This window comes from Gossypium raimondii, chromosome 12 (assembly GCF_025698545.1).
Source record: "Gossypium raimondii isolate GPD5lz chromosome 12, ASM2569854v1, whole genome shotgun sequence".
NCBI lineage: Eukaryota > Viridiplantae > Streptophyta > Magnoliopsida > Malvales > Malvaceae > Gossypium > Gossypium raimondii.
In genome coordinates this window covers 42,288,853-42,309,767 of record NC_068576.1, presented here as the reverse complement: position 1 = coordinate 42,309,767, position 20,915 = coordinate 42,288,853, and the positions used below count along the sequence as shown (strand labels likewise).

General features: G+C 29.6%; 1 protein-coding gene across 1 annotated transcript; it reads left to right on the top strand.

The window, feature by feature from the left end:
• The first annotated feature begins 11,986 nt into the window (after window positions 1–11,986).
• Window positions 11,987–19,095, top strand: LOC105764242 (pyruvate dehydrogenase E1 component subunit beta-1, mitochondrial). Its single transcript, XM_012582764.2, has 16 exons — window positions 11,987–12,242; window positions 12,583–12,631; window positions 12,737–12,811; window positions 13,189–13,269; window positions 13,373–13,399; window positions 13,495–13,557; window positions 13,728–13,814; window positions 14,834–14,959; window positions 15,170–15,303; window positions 15,422–15,494; window positions 15,651–15,716; window positions 17,998–18,036; window positions 18,125–18,249; window positions 18,337–18,451; window positions 18,597–18,679; window positions 18,831–19,095. The coding sequence occupies exons 2-15, from the start codon at window positions 12,608–12,610 to the stop codon at window positions 18,663–18,665; spliced, it is 1,104 nt and encodes a 367-aa protein (XP_012438218.1). The 5' UTR covers window positions 11,987–12,242; window positions 12,583–12,607; the 3' UTR covers window positions 18,666–18,679; window positions 18,831–19,095.
• Window positions 19,096–20,915: the final 1,820 nt, after the last annotated feature.

Genomic DNA, 20,915 nt, shown 5'->3' with positions numbered 1-20,915 from the left:
TTTAATATAAAATTATAGATGGACAGGTTGCTTCTTTAAGGGCTTGGTATTGAGGTGTGTTTGCTGCTTGTCGTTGATTCTTGATGGATTGTGTGCTCCCTTTCTGTGTTTGTTTGGTGTGTTGAAGAGCAGGTCTTGTGATCGTTTGTGCTGCAATAACTTTACTAGCGTAGGTTGACACTTTAAGGTGGCTCTTAGCGATGCCTATGGTTATTGTTTCTAGAGTGTTTGGTTTTGGGTGGACGCACGGTTGTAGTTTTTTTTTTTTTTTCATACATTTTATTTGCATTGGATTTGATAAGCGAAAATATATATATATCAGTGGGGAAGATTCCAATTTCTGTCTTCCTTTGTTTTGTTTATGGAGTTCAATTGGTCTGAGATTTTGTTTAAAAATTTGTGCAGTCGTTTGTTTAGGAGTTGAGGTTTGTTATCTTGAGAGGTTTCTCATTTCGATTGGAGCAAAGTTGGTGTTTTTCACACACAATGTCGAAGGCATTCAAATGAATGATTAGCAACGCTGTTAATATCTTGTGCTCAATCAGCTTTGAGTGGTATTATCTGTTGTATTTTACTGACTTGATGTCGTTGCGGGGGCTCTCTTGGTTGGTTTTACATGAACTATCATGTCTTCATGGATGCTTTAAGATGTTGATGTGTATAATTATAAACCTTTGTGTGGCGTGATTTTTCGTTTAGCCACTATTTAGTGACTTTTATCTTCTATTAATATAAAATCGCATTTTGTGGAGAAAACATCACAATAAAGGTTATTTTTCAAGTTTGAAAATTACTTATTTTGTGATAGGATCCATACATTTTTTTATTTATTTAAATTCTCTACTTATGAATTAAAAAGTTGTTTTAACTTCCATCTACCTTGCCGCCAATAATCTTCATTTTCTACATTTGGTTTCATGAATTCATTTTTCTTTATTTGTTTGATTTATTAGATTATTTAAATATAAAAATTTTGGTTTGATTTTCATCTTTTTAATTGAATCTCCAAGTTCCTTGAAGGTCCAAAAAAACCCTTCTTGCCGCAAGCTTTTTTCTTCCCAAGAAAGTTCTTTTGTCTGTCTGATTCATAAGGATTCTTTTATCTTCTTCTCTTGAATTCTATTTTATTTTAATTTTAGGTTTTCCTTAATCTTATTGGAATTCCAAAGGTTCTTGGTGCTCAGGTCTATCATAGCTGAAAGAATCTAAGTCACTTTTAACTTTTTTAATTAAAAGAAATGGACTTAATGTATTGCTACAAACAACAAATTCTTTATGTTATTTTTTTGTAATCCAAAATTGAAATATCAATCCACACCTAACATGTTACCTTAAGATAAAAATATTAATTTACACGACTCGTTTTATTATTAGTGTAATAGCGTAAAGAAAGGGCTTATTTAATATATGTATATATGTTAAAATAATTAGACAAAATTAAATAATAATTTAAACTTAAATTAAAATGATAGTAGTCTTGTAAAATTAATACCCTTCAAAAAATTTTCTCTTTTATCACAAACAAGTAATGTGAGTAGCTAAAAATTATCGATTAATATTAACTTTAACCATGGTACTAAATCATGTAAAAAAAGGTCCTACTAAACGTTGGATTAACAGTTGATCCTTCTAAAAGTTACTTTTTAAATTTTCATCTAAAAACCATGTGTTTGGATATGCAATTGAGTTGTTGGAACTACATTGAGTTGAAAGTGGATAGTGAAGATGCATATTCATCTTGCATTCTGGATATAGACATCGAGAAACAGGCTTTGACATTCTTAAATCCAATGGTGAAACTGTTGGAATTTTGAAAAGCAAAGGCGTAGTGATAGTAAGTTTCATCTCTTAAATAGATCAACAAATACAGCATCCCACAAGCCAAAATCATCTATTTAAGATAAATTATACAGATGGTTATTCAATTATGTTGGCATTCCTATTTTGGTCACTCATTTTAAATTGATAATGGAAAATTTTTTTTAACTCGTATAATAACACATTGAATTTTCAATACTTATATATTTCATCAATTTGATCCTAATTTTAAATAATTCAAATAAATTTAACTCTTTATATTTACAAATTCTATCAATCGATCCTCAAGCTTCCTAACCAAAGCTTTCAACTTTTGAAACATAGACATTCCACATCTATAAATTTGTAAAACCCAAAAAAAAAAAACCTTCTCTCAACTAATGAGCTGTTTTGAGCCAATTTCAAATACCAATAAATTTATCTTGAAACTTTATTTCCTAAACTTTATTTCCTTTCTTTTTTATTAGTTTTCTTCTACATAATTATCTTATAACCCTTTGATTGATAAGATTTTGACTAAAGAAAATGAAAAACACTTTAGATTTACTCTTGTTTTTAACCGTATGATATTTCCTTCAAGGTATCTAGAAATAGTTCTCAAAATTGTTCATTGAAATTGGAAGTTAAATCCAAAGTTGAAAAATATGACTTTGAAAAATCCAATTGCTCAATCAATAATTATATAAGATAAAAGTATGAACATTTAATTTTTCGAAAGAAAAAATGTGAAAGAAGTATTTAAAATTTCTTTTGATACATTGATGCTGGTTTTTTATATAAATTGATTAAGAGATTAGTATGCGTTCTATTTATTTTAATTTTAAATCCACAATAAACAATACATATCACTAATAATATGATTTAGTGTCAAATCATTTACCAAATTAATTAAAAACAAAAATTATGCTAGTCAAAGTAAAATTTATTTTTAAAAATATTAAATTATTTATATAATTTTATTATATATCATATTTTTAAAATTTGTATTCTCTACTTTGTAATGGAGTTTAATTCATTTCTAACACGAGCTTCTTAAAAATATAAACAAAAGGGTTATATATTGAATTGGATAATTTCAACCATAAATAAAACAATTGATAGATATGGAATGTCTCAATTTTAAAAGTTGAAAGCTTTGGTTAGGAAGTTTGAGAACCAAATTGATAAATGTAAGTATTGGGGACTAATGTGTTATTATAGTAGTTAGAAAAAGGCATTTCATTATCAATTTAATGGTGGGTGACCAAAACAGGAACGAATTCAAACGTAAGTACCTAAATTGAAAATTTTTGAAGCTAAGTGACCAAAATAGGAATGCGAGAATAGTTGTGTGACCAGTAACCTCCCTAACCCAGCCCAGACGTTATGGTCAAATTCTGAAGGCTACATTGGCTACCGAAATTGCCTAGTTAAACTGTTCAGTTTCGTTAGTATTAATTTGTCTGATTTTAAAAACTTAGGATAGTTGTTAAAAACGTATGATTATTAAGTTGATTAAATATAGAGTCTAGTTTATTAAAAGTTGTGTCATTTGAAAAAAAAAACTTAATTGATTTTGTCAATTTACCTTTTTAAAACTCATTTTTCATCGTTGGGCAGCGAAAAAGTGAAGCCTTTCGTTTTTTTAAAGAAAAATTGTGTCTTATGCAATGTTAAGCCAATTATTAGAATTGTTCAATTTTTAATAAAATTGCATGAAAGCAAAATCTCAATAAAAAAACAACCCCATGCCACAGTCCAAAATTAACAAAATTACAGTCCTAAAACCAATAATAATATTTAGTTTTAAAGTACTTTATTTAAAAAGTTCAAGACGAGTCCTCCGAATGTTGTGTTTGATCCTAACCTCGAGAATTATCTATAAGGATAAAAACTATCGGGGTCAACTTTAAAAAGCTCAGTAGGAATCTTAAACATGGCAAACAATATATATACATACAGTCAATCAATTTACAGTAAAGCATATAGCCAACAATATTTCTAACACCATAGTAGATCATGCATCATAAAAATACAGTATATATATACACATATGTATGGGCATGCTACACACCATGAGTTTCCCAGAACTCATTAGCTCAATGTGGATAAATCACCAATAATTTTGGTGGTTAAACCGCAATATCTGTCTAGCAGCTCAGCTGCACTATTAAGAGTGACATACCACCACGACACAGTGTGATTGGATGGATGGACTCTTGTAGTCCTAATTGTTGTGGTTGGCTGGACAAAGATGATGTGTAGCGAATGGGGATAGGTACCGTGATTATATCTGTATTTGATTATGAAATACATCTGATTTTGTATAATAGAATGTGTTTGATATTTTGATTCTGAAAATTAAGAATTCCATTCTAATATATGATTATGAAAATATGACATTTCGATTTGACAAACGTTTCTAGATATATGACCTTCTGATATGGTTTTTGCATATGTGATTACTAAAAATAAAACTCTATTTTTATGTTTGCAATTGTGCATGTTGTAGTAAGAAAATCATGTACGCGGATTAAGTTACACACTAACCTTCTAGCTCACTCGTTTGTTTAATTTGTTTCAGGTGAACTTCTGAATTAAGACCGGACGGCGTGCGGGAGCTCGGATTGTTTTCTCAAGTACATTAAAATATGGTGATTTTCGTAATTATCTATTTTGGATTTATGGGACTATAATTTATTTTTGGTTTTTGTTTTATTTGTTAGCATTTAATATTTCCCAGCATAAAACTGCAAATCATAAGAGCTAACAAGTTTGATTTCGGTTTTCAAAACAAGCTAAGGATTTTCCATTGAAAATTTAAAAGGGGGTTTTTATAAAAACTTATAACGAATGATTAGAATACGCCCAATTGACGAACTATTTGTTTTCACTTATCGAGATCGCGATTTTCAAAGAATTGACATTTCGATAATTTTGCACTACAAGATTTGGTAATCATTTAAGTATTTTGAGGTAAATAAAATATATGATTTTTAACTAATGATTGTTTTAATACTGGAAATGATCTGCTAATGTTGGTGTTTTCAAAACGTGCAACTTTGAATGTGAATTCTGGATTTTAAATAAGAGTTTTCGAATATTGGCTTTTCTAATCATCTTTGAGAGTTTTTGCCAAAATTTCATGTTTTCGAAACGCACTTTTGGTTTGATCAAAACAAAGGCTTTTAAACAAGTTAATGTAACTCATCAATATCCGGTCATAACTTCTAGGTCGAGTTTGGGGTGTTACAGCAATAATAACGAATGATGATGAGAAGAAGATCAGTGCACAAACAAGTAGAAAGGTGACAATAGAGAAACAAAAGTGAGAGCAAAAAGGGAGAGGAGTGGTGCGGCAATGGAAGAAAAATCGGTAACAAATATTTGACCAAAGCAAGAAGAATGTTGATAAAAAGATAGAAAATAAAAGAGAAAGGAGACAAACAATGGTGAATCAAGAACCACAAATGGAGGAAGAAGGAGAAAATAGGCGGCACAACAATAAAGAAGATGGAAGAAAAATTGAGAGAATGGGAGGGAAGGAAGAGAGGGGCGTCAAGGAGAAGAAGAATATAGAAAAAGAAAGGCCAAACAAAAATAAAATACAATATATACTTAGGTTTACAATGCATGGGACAACATAATTAGGGATTTGGAACAAAAATACTGAAAATAAAAGTTATGCGAGGGAAGGGATTCAAACTCAAGTTTCAATGACAATTTCACTAACACTTAATCATTAGACTAATAACTCATATATATTCAATTGTACAAAAGATATCATACAACCGGGGCATGACATGACCATTTGTAGAATTTACCCTTTATCAAGTGTTGTTGATTTTTCTTGAAGCTTAAGGGAAAGTGAGTCTTAACTGAGAGTTTTGAATATAGGTTATTTGCACTAAGCTTACTATTAGGATCGACCCGATTAAGCAACAAGTAAAAAAAATAGCGGAATAAATTGAGAAATTGAACACACAAATTTAACGTAGAAAAATCTCTCCAAAGAGGATAAAAAAACACGAGCAAAGATAATTTTATTATAATGACAAAAGAATGAAGAGTACAAAAGATGGAGATAAAAACTAAACCTCAAAAACCCAAAATAAAGAATCCTCAAAACGTAAACACACAATTCTCTAAATGTGTTATGAGTTCTAATCTCTAATGGGTGTATTTTCTAAGGTTGTAAAAGAGCCTATTTATACGCTAAATTCATAAGTCAATTAATAATAAAATAATCTAGACTAATCAGAGTTTGATTGAAACAAATAAACAGAGTTTAACTGAAATATTATTTCTCAAATTTGACTAAAATAGAAGTCATACTCAACAAATCTCCACCTTGACTCGTATTTCCACAATGTCATCTTTGCCAAAGCCTGCCACAAGCCTATCTTGAACTATGCAGAGAATTAATTGAGTCGAATATGTGCTTAGAAACTGGAAGACTTCTAGCCTTCGACTTGTACACTGCCGAATTAAAATTAACCCGAGTTTGGTTTTCACGAACACAATGCCCAACTTTTCAAAACCTGCATCCAAAAAAGAATCTCTCTTCAACGAAACGATCATACCATTTTCCCTCCTATAACCAAGTTGCCTCCGCTCCAAACAAGTTGAATTCGACTCCGTAACGGACGGGAGACGTCCGATTTCACCAGTCACTGTAGAACCTTCCAGGATATAAAGACTGTCGGTTCTTTTACCTTTTAACAAAACAAGAGCTCCATGAGATACTTTAATGCCGCTCAACTTGATGTTGATTCTGCATCCTTTCAAGTCTAAAATACTCAAGGAGATGAGATTCTTCTGTAAATTAGATACATACTTGACATCTGAGAGTGTTTTAATCGTCCCATCGTGTATCCTAATTTTAACAGTACCAATACCAATTACCTTACTAGATGAATCATTTCCCATGCGCACAACTCCACCTTCAACCGAACTGTATGTGGAGAACCAATCTCTGTTGGGACACATGTGGAAAGAATATCCCAAATCTAGGATCCACTCGGACGTGAGCTTGGAGTTATCACTCGTTGACACTAATAAGAAATCATCACCGCTTTCATCAGCCAAATTAACACTAGCTACATCTTCCTCGTTACTCTCAACAGCTCTTTTATTTCACAGTTTATAACAATTTGCTTTGACGTGACCTAACTTTTTATAATAGCGACACATTTTGTCTCGTTTCTTTGATGCTACCAAAACGGAAGCTTGCCTATCTGCCTTGCTATCCAAACCAAACTCATTGTCGAGTTTATCTCTACTCAACAAATGACTCTTCACATCTTTGAACGAGAGTTTGTCTATACCATAAATCAGGGTCTCCTTGAAAGACTTGTATGAATGGGGTAAATAGCACAATAATAGCATAGCCTGATCTTCATCATTAATATGAGCCTCAACGTTCTTTAAATCATTTAAAAGAGTAATGAATCGACTGATGTAATCTTTAAGAAGCTCACCTTCGTTCATGCGAAACGTAAATAGACGTTGTTTCAACACTAAACGGTTAGCTAGAGACTTAGTCGCATAAAGAGTTTCTAACATTTTCCACAAGGCGGATGAGGTCTTCTCCATCAACACCTTCTGCAATACCGTATTCGTGAGGCACAACTGGATTGCAGACAAGGCCTTTTCATCATGCTCTTCCCATTCTGTTTTATTTAAATTCTTAGGCTTTTTCCAGTAACAACCTTTTTCAAGCCAGTTTGAACTAGAATTGCCATAATCTGAACTTGTCACAGATTGAAATTTGTCTCACCATCAAACTTCTCAATTTCAAACCTTATTGTTGCCATCTCTGAATAGGCTGATCTATAAAAATTAAACTAGCTCTGATACCACTTGTTGAGATCGACCCGATTAAGCAACAAGTAAAAAAATAGCGAAATAAATTGAGAAATTGAACACACAAATTTAACGTGAAAAAACTCCTCCAAAGAGGATAAAAAACCACGGGTAAAGATAATTTTATTATAATGGCAAAAGAATGAAGAGTACAAAAGATGGAGATAAAAACTAAACCCCGAAAACCCGAAAACAAAGAAGCCTCAAAACGTAAACACAATTCTCTAAATGTGTTATGAGTTCTAATCTCTAATGGGTGTATTTTCTAAGGTTGTAAAAGAGTCTATTTATAAGTTAAATTCATAGGTCAAATAATAATAAAATAATCTAGATTAATCAGAGTTTGATTGAAACAAATAAACATAGTTTAACTGAAAGATTATTTCTCAAATTTGACTGAAATAAGAGTCATACTCAACACTTACTTTGATATAAGAAAATCCAATTAGCTATAGATAAAAACAATTTCCATATGTTTCTCAAATTCCATGGATTCATATTGTCGTAAGCTAGGGCTGACAACTTCTTTTAAACAAAAAAAAAAAATACAACATTTAAATGAAGAGAATTTTCTAGCTGAAGTTTAGTATGTGATGGTTGGAGATTTAAACTTGCATTTTCTTTTAACAAATTGAGTGATATTTGTAATAAGTAGCAAAAATATTAAAGTGGAAAAAATGTTAATCTTCTTATGGAAAGCTTAAACATTCACCCTCAACAACTATTCAAAGATTGAACTATCTTTATTACCGCTTTGAGATCGATGAACATTTTTATATGTGATTTTATTATTCAATCATATTTATGGTCCGACTATATTTCATAAAATTAAATAAATTCACAATTAATACTAAATTTATTTATTATGAAAATTCAAATCTAATAATATTAATAATTAATTTTCATCAAATAAATTATAAAACCCTTATTAAACATTGAAAGGGTAACATTATTTCCTCTCAAGACTAAAATATATCATTTTTGTCGAATATAAGTATCACATTTAAAAAAAGTGTCAAATTTAAATATTAAATGATATAATAAACTTTGAAAACTCAAAAAATTTAAAAATTATGAATCCGATTCAACCAATTTATATAATTTCACAAGTTAATCAATTTTGTTACTCCTCAAACTAATACTTTAACCGAACCTTAATCCAATTAATTTATCCAATCAACCAATCTCATCTAGTGCACACAACCTTTTACATGACTGTTATAATCATTGCTTTTCTTTACCCTTTATGAAGTTTTTATTTTATTTTATTTTATTTTCTCTATTGTTCCTTTTGAGAAAAAAATCTATTTGTTAATTGAAAAGAAAAGGCTGATTTTAGGGTGTGTTTGCTTCATTGCAAATGATTTACGAAAATATTTTTTATTTTTATGTATTTATTTAATAGAAAATAACTTGGTCAATAGAAAATGACTTATAGATTAACGAAAATAAGACATTTTTCTTGTAAAATAACTTATTCATTTAAAAAGCGTAAATTATTTTCTAAAAAATCTTTTTATGAGTAATTTTATTTTTATATAAAATTATTTTGAATCAAACCTAATATTATTATATTAAAAATAAATTTTAATTTTAATTTTGAAAATATTTAAAATATTAATATCAAATATTATAAATTTTAATATTATTTAATATACATATTTAATTATTTATATTTAATAATATAATGAATTATTTTAATAAATTATTTAATATTACATTTTATTTTAATAATATTTTTAAATTTTAAATAATATTCTTGATATATTAGTGAAAATTATTTATATTAATATTTTAATAATAAATATATATATTAAAATTATAAATATAATAATAAATTTTAGTATAAATGTTAAAATATGTCATAATTCCATTCATAAATTTGGAATTTAGTCATAATACTTTTATTTTAAGTAATTTAGTCGTTTTATTTTCAGATTTTAAAGTTCAAGTCCAGTTGTTAACATTATTATTATTATTATTATTGTCAAATTTGTTGATTTGAATTTTTCAAATTAAAATACTCACTTGATAGCCATTTAACTAAAAAATAGCATTGTAATGGACTTAAAATTAACAAAATAATTAATAGTGTTAACAATTGGACCTAAACTTTAGAATCTAAAAGTAGAATGATTAAATTTCTAAAATAAAAGTATAGGGCTAAATTCCAAATTTATGAAGAGTACATGGACTTATGACATATTTTAACCTAGAATAAAATATAAATATTTTAATTATACAAATATGAGTATTTGTTTAAACAATGCTTAACTTCATTTATCCCTTCCAACTCTAATGTGTCAATATGCACTCTTATGAGATATATGTAATTTAAATTAAGTTTTAATTAGGCATTATTTATTATTAAGTTTATATATGAATTAATTATTACAAAATATAATCTTACTATAAAATAAATTGTTATTGTTACAAGGAAAGTGTACTATAATATTTTGTAACAAATATATTTATGTCGTGTTTGTTTCACTAATAATAACTTTTAGAAAATTATTTTAGAAAAGTTTGTCAAACAATAGAAAGTATTTTACGCAAAATCATTCAAGCACCGTAAAATATAAATTTTACAAAAAAACTAATCAATTATCCAAAAATCATTTTTCAAAAGTAGTTTTCAATAAAATAAAAACAACCTTAATTTTTATATTAAAAATTATTATTATTTTATTTTCATCGATAAAGAAACAGATTAGAAAAAATAAATGTAAAGTGGACGACCCCCCTAATCTTCAAGAGCCGTTTTTTATCAGCTTCTCATATTTAAACCCAGCCAAAGTACATCAAACATTCACCTATTTTGACAACTAATTAAATTTTCTTTGAGAGTAACTAATTAAAAATTGCCTTAATGCACATTTTAGCCCTAATGTATATTATTTTTCTCACTTTTATTCTTAATTTTTTTAATTCACCCCAATTCTTAAGTTTATATGACTTTTAACATTATTAGATATTCATGATTCAGTCCTTTGGATGATTAAAATATTACAATCATAAATATCGTATGACATACTTTGACATCATAATAATATCATTATCTAGAAAAAAATCTTAAAAGCTATTGAAAAATTATAAAAAATACAGAAAAAATATAAATAAAAATATAAATATATAAACTATGTAAAAATTTTAAAAATATGTTAGAATTTTAAAATGTAAATATAATAATAATTATAAAAAAACTATCAAGAACTTATAAAATTATTAGAAATTGTAAAATATTGTAAAAAATATATATAAAAATAAGATTGTAAATAAAAATTAAAAAGTAAAAATTATTGTATCTTGGAATAAAATATACATTCACTAATCACTTTTTATACAATTCACTAATCACATTTAAAATATAAAAGTTGTTATACAAAATATATAGTAATATAATCAAATTTTATTAAAAATATTTTAATAAAAATGAAAAAATTCTATATCAAATTTTAATATTTTAAAATTCATCAATTTTAATATTTTACTAGTGTTATTGGGAGCAAGTTAATTTGACTTGGCTCCTATTTTATGTCTAGAGTAAACTTCTTTTATCTTTCTCCGTGCACATACTTTTTTATTTTATATCAAAGTTCTTTAAGATGGTTAAACACTTGAGTGAACTTAAGAAAACGATGATATATTCGAATATTTGTGAGCGTGATTTGTAATTGTGATCATAAATATTAAGTATTAAAAATATTTTGAAACAATGGATGCACATATTAATATTTAGATATTCACTTCACTTTTAAAATTTTTTATTTGTAAATTGAGATATTGATCTAGAGATAAATAATTAATATTGAGATAATAAAATATTTAAATTTATTTAAATTTATCAAATAAAAAGAATCTATCAATTATAACTTCCGATTAATTGAACTATAAAATAATTATGGTCAACAATCTCAAACTTAAACTTTTTATACATTTATGTATTTGTTGTTATGAATATCTTATTAAGTAGATATTCGTCATGATTAAGATAAAGTTTTAATGTACTTTAAATTCGATAGTTATTAGAATTAAATCTCTACTTATTTTATATTTCTTATGCATATAAAGAGAAAGTATGATGAAACATTATAATCATCCTTTTGATCAATAAGATACATTCTCTGTTGCTTTCGTATTTTATTTGTTCATTCTCTCTGTATCTCTTTAGTTTATAACATTTTTATATTTTGTATTTTATAATTTTTTTAAGGATATGTGATAACGAATTAAGCTTTAAAAATTCCCCGTCATAGAAGTAGTATTAAATTATTAAATATCTATCTTCCCCTATCACCACTGAGCCGCCCGATTGTTGGCTGTTTTCCCAGTTGATTCCTGACCCTTGATATCACTTTGGTCGCTGCTGTCACTCTTTCTAAGTATGTTTATAGAAAACATTCCTTATTTTTATTTATTTCTATTTCTGTTTTAAGCTTCAGCACAGCAGATGCGTTAGCTCACCGCCCCCACCTGCGTCTCTCCAATTTCAGTATTGGTCATCTCCCTGCCGATTAATTTCCTTTCAGAAAACCCTAATTCCACACTCTCTCTTTTTTTTTACATTACTTCAAAAGCAGGTACGTTTTTCTTATCTTCTCGATCCGATTTGATTTTCCATCCATTACCGTTTGGTTCCCACTTTCCAGCATCTTATATGAATATATATTTTCTGATTTAGATTTCTCGATTTATATAAATATAATTTCGTTTATTTTTCTGAATCATATTTTAGTGATTAGTTCTCAGATTTACTTGTTTGAATAGATAATCCTCATAGTTAGTGAGTGAAATAAGCATTTTACACTAATCAATGCTTTAATTGCACTAGCATTTATTTAATGCATCTTTGATTTATATGAAACTGGGACTAGCATTGCAAGGAACAATTAACAAATAGCTTGTTGTATTGTTGTTCAGAGAAAAGCAAAGTGGAGGAGGAAAGATGTTAGCAATAGCAAGGCAAAGGGTGAGTTCTGGAAACTCTCCTGCTCTTTCATATACCTTTGTTGACGTTTCAGTTAATCTGATTGGTTTTTTTTTTTTAAAAAAACAATCTTTTTTGTTTATTTAGATGTTGGGGCAATCATTTAAGAAGATTCTGCCTGCAGTGTCAGTCTTGAGAAGTTACTCATCTGCTGCAAAACAGGTAATATTTTTCACCTTTTTTATTCTTGGTGTAGTTCTATACTTTTTGTGGGTTTAATGCTATTAGATATTTCAAGTTGCATACTGCAAGTGTTCACTCGTTCAGAAGAGTATCTATGTACAATTTTAGCAGCTGCTCTGTAGCTTACTTACGTAAGCAACATTCAGAAGAAAGACCCGCGGCTCATATTTTTCCGCTCAAGCACACAACCTTATGCACACAGATATGATTATCTTTATATTTGTGTTTCTTTGTATGTAGTTTGCATCATCTTGCAGTTAATGTTAAATGGCTTTTGTGATTATTAATATCCAAAAGGTCTAACCTTCAAGGAGTAATGTTTATTTGTTTGTTTGTTTAATGATAATTATGTACAGATTACAGTGAGAGAGGCATTAAACTCTGCTCTTGATGAGGAGATGTCGGCTGATCCAAAAGTCTTTTTGATGGGGGAAGAGGTGAGAAAACATTAACAGAACGATTTTTTGTTAATATTTTGGCTGTTCCTTTTATTTATATGCCATTCTTATGATTTTTGTTTCTTGAACTCATAAAATGCAGGTTGGAGAATATCAAGGTGCATACAAGGTTAGAATTTCTTGCTACATATAATACAGGCCATAGAAGCATTGCTACAAGTATCTGAAGAGCAAAGATTGATTTTTATTTCCCTTTTTGTGTAGATAACCAAGGGACTTTTGGAGAAGTATGGACCTGAAAGGGTTCTTGATACTCCAATTACTGAGGTTATTATGTTTATCCATGCCTATACTGTTTCTCTTTTATTCAGTTTGTGAATTTTATTATTATTTTATTGAATAATTAATCTCACATGCCTATTATATGTGTTATTTTATGCTTTTTAGTTTTCATTACATTATTTTCTCACCTAAGTTGTCTATTTATTGTTTCACAGGCTGGTTTTACTGGGATTGGGGTTGGTGCTGCTTACTATGGTCTGAAGCCAGTAGTGGAGTTTATGACATTTAACTTCTCCATGCAGGTTAGATGGTTCTGTTTTGAATCTATGCTTCTGTATGCTTTTTTTAGTTTGCGTGCTAGAGTATTCATAAGTTTTGAAAACGAATTCTAAATGAAGTGGCATGCATGTCATAAAAAAGAAAGTAGTGGTAGTATACTATCATGTGCTTTCTATTTTAAAGACAGTGAAGTTATAACTACTACTGTAATGTAGTGTTGAAATTCTTTGGAGCTTGTATGAATGAAGTATGCATGTTTTCTTTGAAGGTACATCTGTGATTAGATATAGTGGCTGATTAATGAAGGGCAATAGAATTTATGTATTTGTTATTTTGATCTTCTCTTTCTATATTTGACAACACATAGCAATAAAGTATTGGTACTTGTGGTTTTAGACTACAAATGGAAACTGTAAAGGAAAGAGATAGCATTTAAAATGTGTTTCATAGCTGGTCATGCTGTTACCAGTAATTGGTCCTGCTTTTATGGTTCTGGTTGAAGAAGCCAAACCATGTTGTTGGAATGCAAGTTTGTTTGGCTATAAGTGATTCAAATTTTTGTTTCAATTTTGTAATTCGCTTTGTTTTATGCTAATCACCAAAGAATTAGTGTTAAGACAAGCCGAGAAATGGTGCTTCAGAAGATATCCTGAAAACTCTTCCAATGAGATGCATTTTTTTTAAATGCGGGATCTTTGGAGTTCTTTTGGTTGCCTTCTTGCTGTGTAAGATATCCTGGCTTTTAAAACAATGATCAATTTCCCTCCTGCTCAGCATTGAGATGTTAAGAGAGCAAATGGTTTGGATGTCTCTATATTGTTTTAACATCATATGTACTTGGATATAGGAATGATGTTTTGCCGAGATCTAGATTTAGTCATCATGTGCCAGAATTTTTCGGATTTAGTACTACATTAGTTATTGGTCATTTTTATGGTAATAAAAAATTTTAATTACTTTCTTTCAATGTGTTTTTATGAGATTCTTGTCCTGAATCCCCGATGCAAAATTTTCTTTGATACATCTTTGTCTTTTATTGCAGGCAATTGACCACATTATTAACTCTGCTGCAAAGTCCAACTATATGTCTGCTGGCCAGATATCTGTACCCATTGTTTTTAGAGGACCTAATGGTGCCGCTGCTGGTGTTGGTGCCCAACACTCTCAGGTATGGTTTCCTCGTATGTTACTGGCACTGTGACCTGTTATTTGGTTTGGTCACCTACACAACTCTCCTCTGTTCCTGAGAGCCTACGGAGGTTAAAAAATGATTTATTTTGTATTACCATTTGATTATTCCCATTTTATAGAGGTGTAGCTGACTTTAAATATATTAAGAAGCTTGTTTTAATTACTTGTCTTTTTGGTTAATATCCAGTGTTATGCAGCATGGTATGCTTCTTGTCCTGGGTTGAAAGTATTGTCACCATATAATTCTGAAGATGCTCGTGGACTCCTCAAAGCTGCTATTAGAGATCCTGATCCAGTTGTTTTCCTTGAAAACGAGTTGTTGTAAGTGAATTGATAAAATGTGATTGAATTATGTATTAAGCGTTGCCACTCTACTGGTCCAGTGTTCAGTTAGAGTTTTAATGTCTGACATTGCTCTCATATAATCATACTGTTTCAGATATGGTGAGTCATTCCCTGTTTCTGATGAAGTTCTTGATTCCAGTTTTTGCCTTCCAATTGGGAAAGCTAAGGTAATGCTGATATGATTCTCTTTAAATTTTACTCTCACGGATATTGTTATAACTATTATTGATGCTTCTGCAGTCGGTGATTCTGCTGTAACTCGTATCCATGATGTTGCATTTTGATAGCATTTAAATTTATCTTTTGGCCATCTACTTTGACAGATTGAGAGAGAAGGAAAAGATGTGACTATTACAGCTTTTTCAAAAATGGTGGGCTATGCACTTAAGGTATGTCTTCTATGTAGTGTCTATTTGGATAAGCTGTGCCTAATTTCTATTTGAGGTAGATTGCATGCAATTGCACAAGATTCTATACGATATATAAAAGAATAATCTAAAGATATGAAGGATGGATACAGCTGCTATTCTCATGTATTCATGTAGGATATGTTTCGGACATGGACACTTGTTTGAAAGAGCAGATATGTGTCAAGTACTGCTGGATATGCCAGAAAAATAAAAATAATGAACTTATTATACCAGATTCGGCATGGACACAGCAATAAGGGGAAAGAGGTTCTTTCTGTTGGCATTGAAAATAAAATTAGTGTCAGTGGTTACTAACCAAAGAAATAGAACACGGAAACATTGAGAACAAACCAATCTTTTTCCTTTTGGCCTTGGGGTTAATGTGTAGTTGATACTCCACTTAGGGCTAGATTAACATTGCTATTGCAGTTGAAAAAATACTTTTGAGAAACTTTGTTTGGAACAAGTGCTTTTGAAGAGTGTTATGGAAAAATTGGTTTCTAATTTTAAGTGTTTAGCATGGTTGTCAAAAAGTGATGTGAAAAGTTAAAATGTCCATTTAGGCATGATGTTGGAAAGTAAAAGATAATTTAGTTTAGATTATATTCAAATTCACTAATATTCTGACATATGAAATATAAATTTTAAATATTCTTTAAGCAATTAATATAAATTATTTTGTAACATTTAGATATTAAAATAGCATACAATAATATTATATATTTAAAATAAATTTCAAAAAGGGAAATGAGGGTAATTTTAGATTTTCACCTCCAAAATAGCTTTTATAAAAATCAAAAGCACTTAAATTTGGCTTTTTAGCTTTGGGTTGAAAAACTAATTTGATGTTAAAGCTGATTGTTTGGCATTGTTTATGCTGTCAAAAAGTGCTTTTCCACCTCTATGAGCAATGCTAAACAAAACCTTAGTGGTGAAAATTAATTTGATGTTAAAGCTGATTGTTTGGCATTGCTTGTGCTGTCAAAAAGTGCTTTTCCACCCCTATGAGCAATGCTAAACAAAACCTTAGTGGTGAAAAGTTAGAAGATGATCCAGGAGATGGGGGTTGTTATTAGGATTGAGTAAAAAACAAACAAGAAACCAAAATGCAATCTGAACTAGTGATGTTTGGATGGTTTTGGTTCATAAGCTAAAAACTGGCAGTAACCTGAACTGAACCGAGTTCTATTTTTATTTAAATTATTATTAATGTTTTTATGATGTAACGATAAATATCTTATATTTAAAATAGTAAAAATAACTTTAAAATACTATATAAAAAAACTAATTTGAAAAAATACAATGTAAAAGTTATAGGTTTTTTTATTTACTTGAAATTTTTAAATTTTTAAGAAATTTATATGAAAAAGACTTCGAAACTTTGTTGAATAATATTCGAAAGCCCTAAAGCAAAGCTATTATGTCAAAATGAAGTTAAAAAATCCAAAAAAGAAAAAAGCATGAAAGAACCAAGAATCGAACAGAACTGAATTATCATAGGCAATTAAAAAATCCAAAAAGTTTGCCCGAACTGAACTCAGCCCTAGCTGTTATGTTCAACCAAGCAATTCCAGTTGCTACATATTTAGGAAGGAAGAGACAAATGTGTTCATATATTGCCTAATTGGATGAAACTTGGCTATAATATTGGGGTGTTCTGTTACGAGATTGTAATGTTTTCAGTAAATAACTAAATTCCTTTTAATGCAAATAATCGAATCTCTTATAAAGTTTACTTATAACGGGATAATGCTGAATCTCTTACAAAATTCTATTGAGCTCATGGGGAGCTCATTTAAGAAGCTCTTTCTAGAATTTTCTTATAATGTTGGACTGCATTAAATAGGCTTTTGGTTGATTGGATTAAAACTTTATTTGGTAATAACTTCTGAGCTTAAAAGATTAGTGGACCAGATTTTTTTATAATATTCAACATGTTATTCTGATTTATTCATTGCTGCTAGTTACTGTGGTGGATTCTTTATTTATCTTGTGCATTGCAGGGTCCCATGTTTCGTTAGACTATCTTTTAATCTCTGGGCTTGAGAACTGCCTGAAATATGGTGTGGCTATTAGGTTGCCTCTGATTGAATGAGTTGAATATGAGTGCAAATTTTAGGATTACAGCTTAGTGCACTTCTTAATGGGATTTCCAGTATTGTTTCTTTCTGTTTGCCTCGGTTGTAATTTCCTGAAAATGTAACTTTATGGTAATATGTTGGCTGTGGAGTTATCAACTAATAGACTGTTTGTTGTTCAGGCAGCTGAGATGCTTGAAAAGGATGGAATTTATGCTGAGGTAAATTATAACACAAAGAAATGCAAGTCTTACAAGTTGATATGATCTTTCAGCTAAGAAGAGCAATTACTAATTTTGTTAAATACAGGTTATAAATTTGCGTTCTATTAGGCCACTAGATAGATCCACAATTAACGCATCAGTCAGGAAAACCAACAGACTAATAACAGTTGAAGAAGGGTTTCCCCAGCACGGTGTCGGTGCTGAAATCTGGTTTGAGTTCTTTCCTCTTGAATCGTTTAGTTTCTCCTCACCACATATTTTGGCATCTTATATATTTATGAAGCCCACTTATTTCAGTGCATCTGTTGTGGAGGAGAGTTTTTCATATCTTGATGCACCAGTTGAGAGAATCGCTGGAGCTGATGTTCCCATGCCATATGCAGCAAATCTTGAGAGAATGGCTGTGCCACAGGTGATTCTATTCCTCCCTTTTCTTTAATCCAGTCCCTCTTCTTTCTAGTACAATCATTAGTCAAACCAGCTAGTATGATGGCTGAATTTATGTTATATTTGTACAGTTGTCATTGTATATGTTTCTTGGTTTATGAATTCTGCAGGTTGAAGATATTGTCCGTGCTGCAAAGAGAGCATGCTACCGATCTGTACCATTGGCTGCTACTGCCTAATTGAACCAATCCAGGCAGGAAACTTATCCTAATATAGGCAATTTGTATCATCATTTTCTATTATTATTTATTATTTTTTAAAATGAGGTATTTTATAAATTTGTCTTGCCTTTGGGCCTGTTTATCTGCTGTCAGTTCCTAACATAATAAACGGAATTATTTCAGGAATTAGAGGGATACGGATTTTTGCCTTTGTCGACACTTGGGTGCAGGAAGAAGTGCTTTGACTTAATAACACAGAAATTGTTAGAAATGGCTGGAAATTTTGACTTATTTGTCATTGGACCATAACCTTTCCCACATTTTAAGTAGTTTTCTCTACTGTTTCTGAGCTTGTATTTCAAATATTATCGCGCTGAATCATTCAATGTTCGTGGAGGATGATTACAACTAATACGAAGTAATAAAAGATTACCACTTGGCTTTACAAGGTGCATGGCCCAAGTTTCATCCCAAATGTATTGTAATTCTAAGATTTGCCTGTACGTATTCGAATCCATTTCCCCCAACTTGATTTGATGAGAAAAAAAAAACTTGAAACCATTTGAAAGCGAGTTGACATGAATTTGTCTTTCGAACTTTCCGTAGCTGGAAAGTAACCCCTGCTAGCCTGGGGAGGTTTTTAATATTTTTGGGGCTTTTGATTAATTGATTATAGATGTTTGTATGTCCGATTCTTTTTAGAAAATATTTGGATATTGCATACTTTTATTTATAAGTGGTAAAAATGCTAAATATTAAAATGTTGTGGTTAGTGTTTTAAACTTTTTTATTGGATCGTTTTCACATTAAGTAATATCTTCATATCTTGTTTTTCTTCTAATCTTTTCTGTTTGGTTCTGGATTCAGCCTTAGCACAATTATCACTATTGTTATTTTAACAAACAAGTCTTGGTTTTTCCTTCAGAGATTATAGATAAAATAGACTTTACAAAAAAAATCATTTGATTGGGAACTAATTATGAATTGAACTTTCAACTCAATTTATAAATTAATAAATACATTATTTAGAAATAAAGTGTTTTAATCTTCTTATATATGAATTTGTAACCTACTGTGATTAAAACTCTATAATTAGAGTGTAAAAATTATGGCATCCAAATAAAAATAGAATTATCCTTTCATTTATCTTCGTTTAAAAGTAATTTTTCACACTATTGTTACGCCAACTTCTCTTTATCAATAGGATGGCATATATGTCTAGGAATTTTCATGCATAATAATAAAGCATTTGTAAGTTGATACGTTTTATGTTATCATGGGATATAAATGATAACGTCTTTTGAAATGTTTTCATTATAAATGACTTACGGTTGATTTTTTTTTTTTATCATGGTATAAATTTATCGATATTGTGTTTTATTTTTATTGGTTGATCTTATTATATATTAGATGCTGATAATCTTTGGCATAGTGTTACAAATTGTGTGACCTAAATTCTTGTTAAAATAAAATATAAATGGCAAGATAGGGGACCTATAAGGGCGAAGGCTGCAACTCATTGTAGATCCCCAATAAGCAAAATATTGGACTAGGGTCGCAACCAGGGGTGCATAAGTAAAATTCGTATAAAAGTTTATTTCATTTATTTGATATTGATTAGAATAAGGTGTTTTAACCTTACTGCATTACTTTTATTTGACTTTGGTTTTACAAAGCTATAAATAGGTAGTTTATACTCCTCTTGTATCATTCGAATTTCGACATAATGAATTTTCTTCTCCTCTGCCCCTAGTTTTTTCCCGAAAGGGTTTTCACGTAAAATTTTATGTGTTCTTCTCTCTTTCTTTGCGAATCATTGTCATTATTGACGTTCAACTTTCACTCATAAGCTTTTGCTTTTGTTTTATTTCAGTTGATTGAAACTTTTGACTTAGTGACTCTCGTATATGTATTTTAGTTTAGCAATATTGATAAGTTTCTAATATATGGTTTTGATTCCTTGCTAGAGCTAGTTTGCATTGAGACAATGCCATTCAAAGGGATGATTGCTTTCTTATATTGACTCTATGCCTTTTGTATTGCATATTTTATATACCCAAGCATTTTTAATTTACTTCTATGCAAAGTTCATACTATTATATATTCATTATTTAACACGTGAGAAAATATCTTAAAGAAATCAAGTTGTTTTGATTTAAAAACAAAAACAAACTAATTATTAGTAAGGATTATGAAAACAAGATTATTAATATGACTCTAGATGTTGATTATAACAATGACAACAGTCAATGATAATGAATATTTTAT

Coding starts and splice junctions, on each gene's coding strand:
- LOC105764242 (XM_012582764.2), top strand. CDS start 12,608: ATGTTAGCAATAGCAAGGCAAAGG. Junction 12,812..13,188: donor ACTCATCTGCTGCAAAACAG/GTAATATTTTTC, acceptor AATTATGTACAG/ATTACAGTGAGAGAGGCATT. Junction 18,452..18,596: donor AGAGAATGGCTGTGCCACAG/GTGATTCTATTC, acceptor TGAATTCTGCAG/GTTGAAGATATTGTCCGTGC.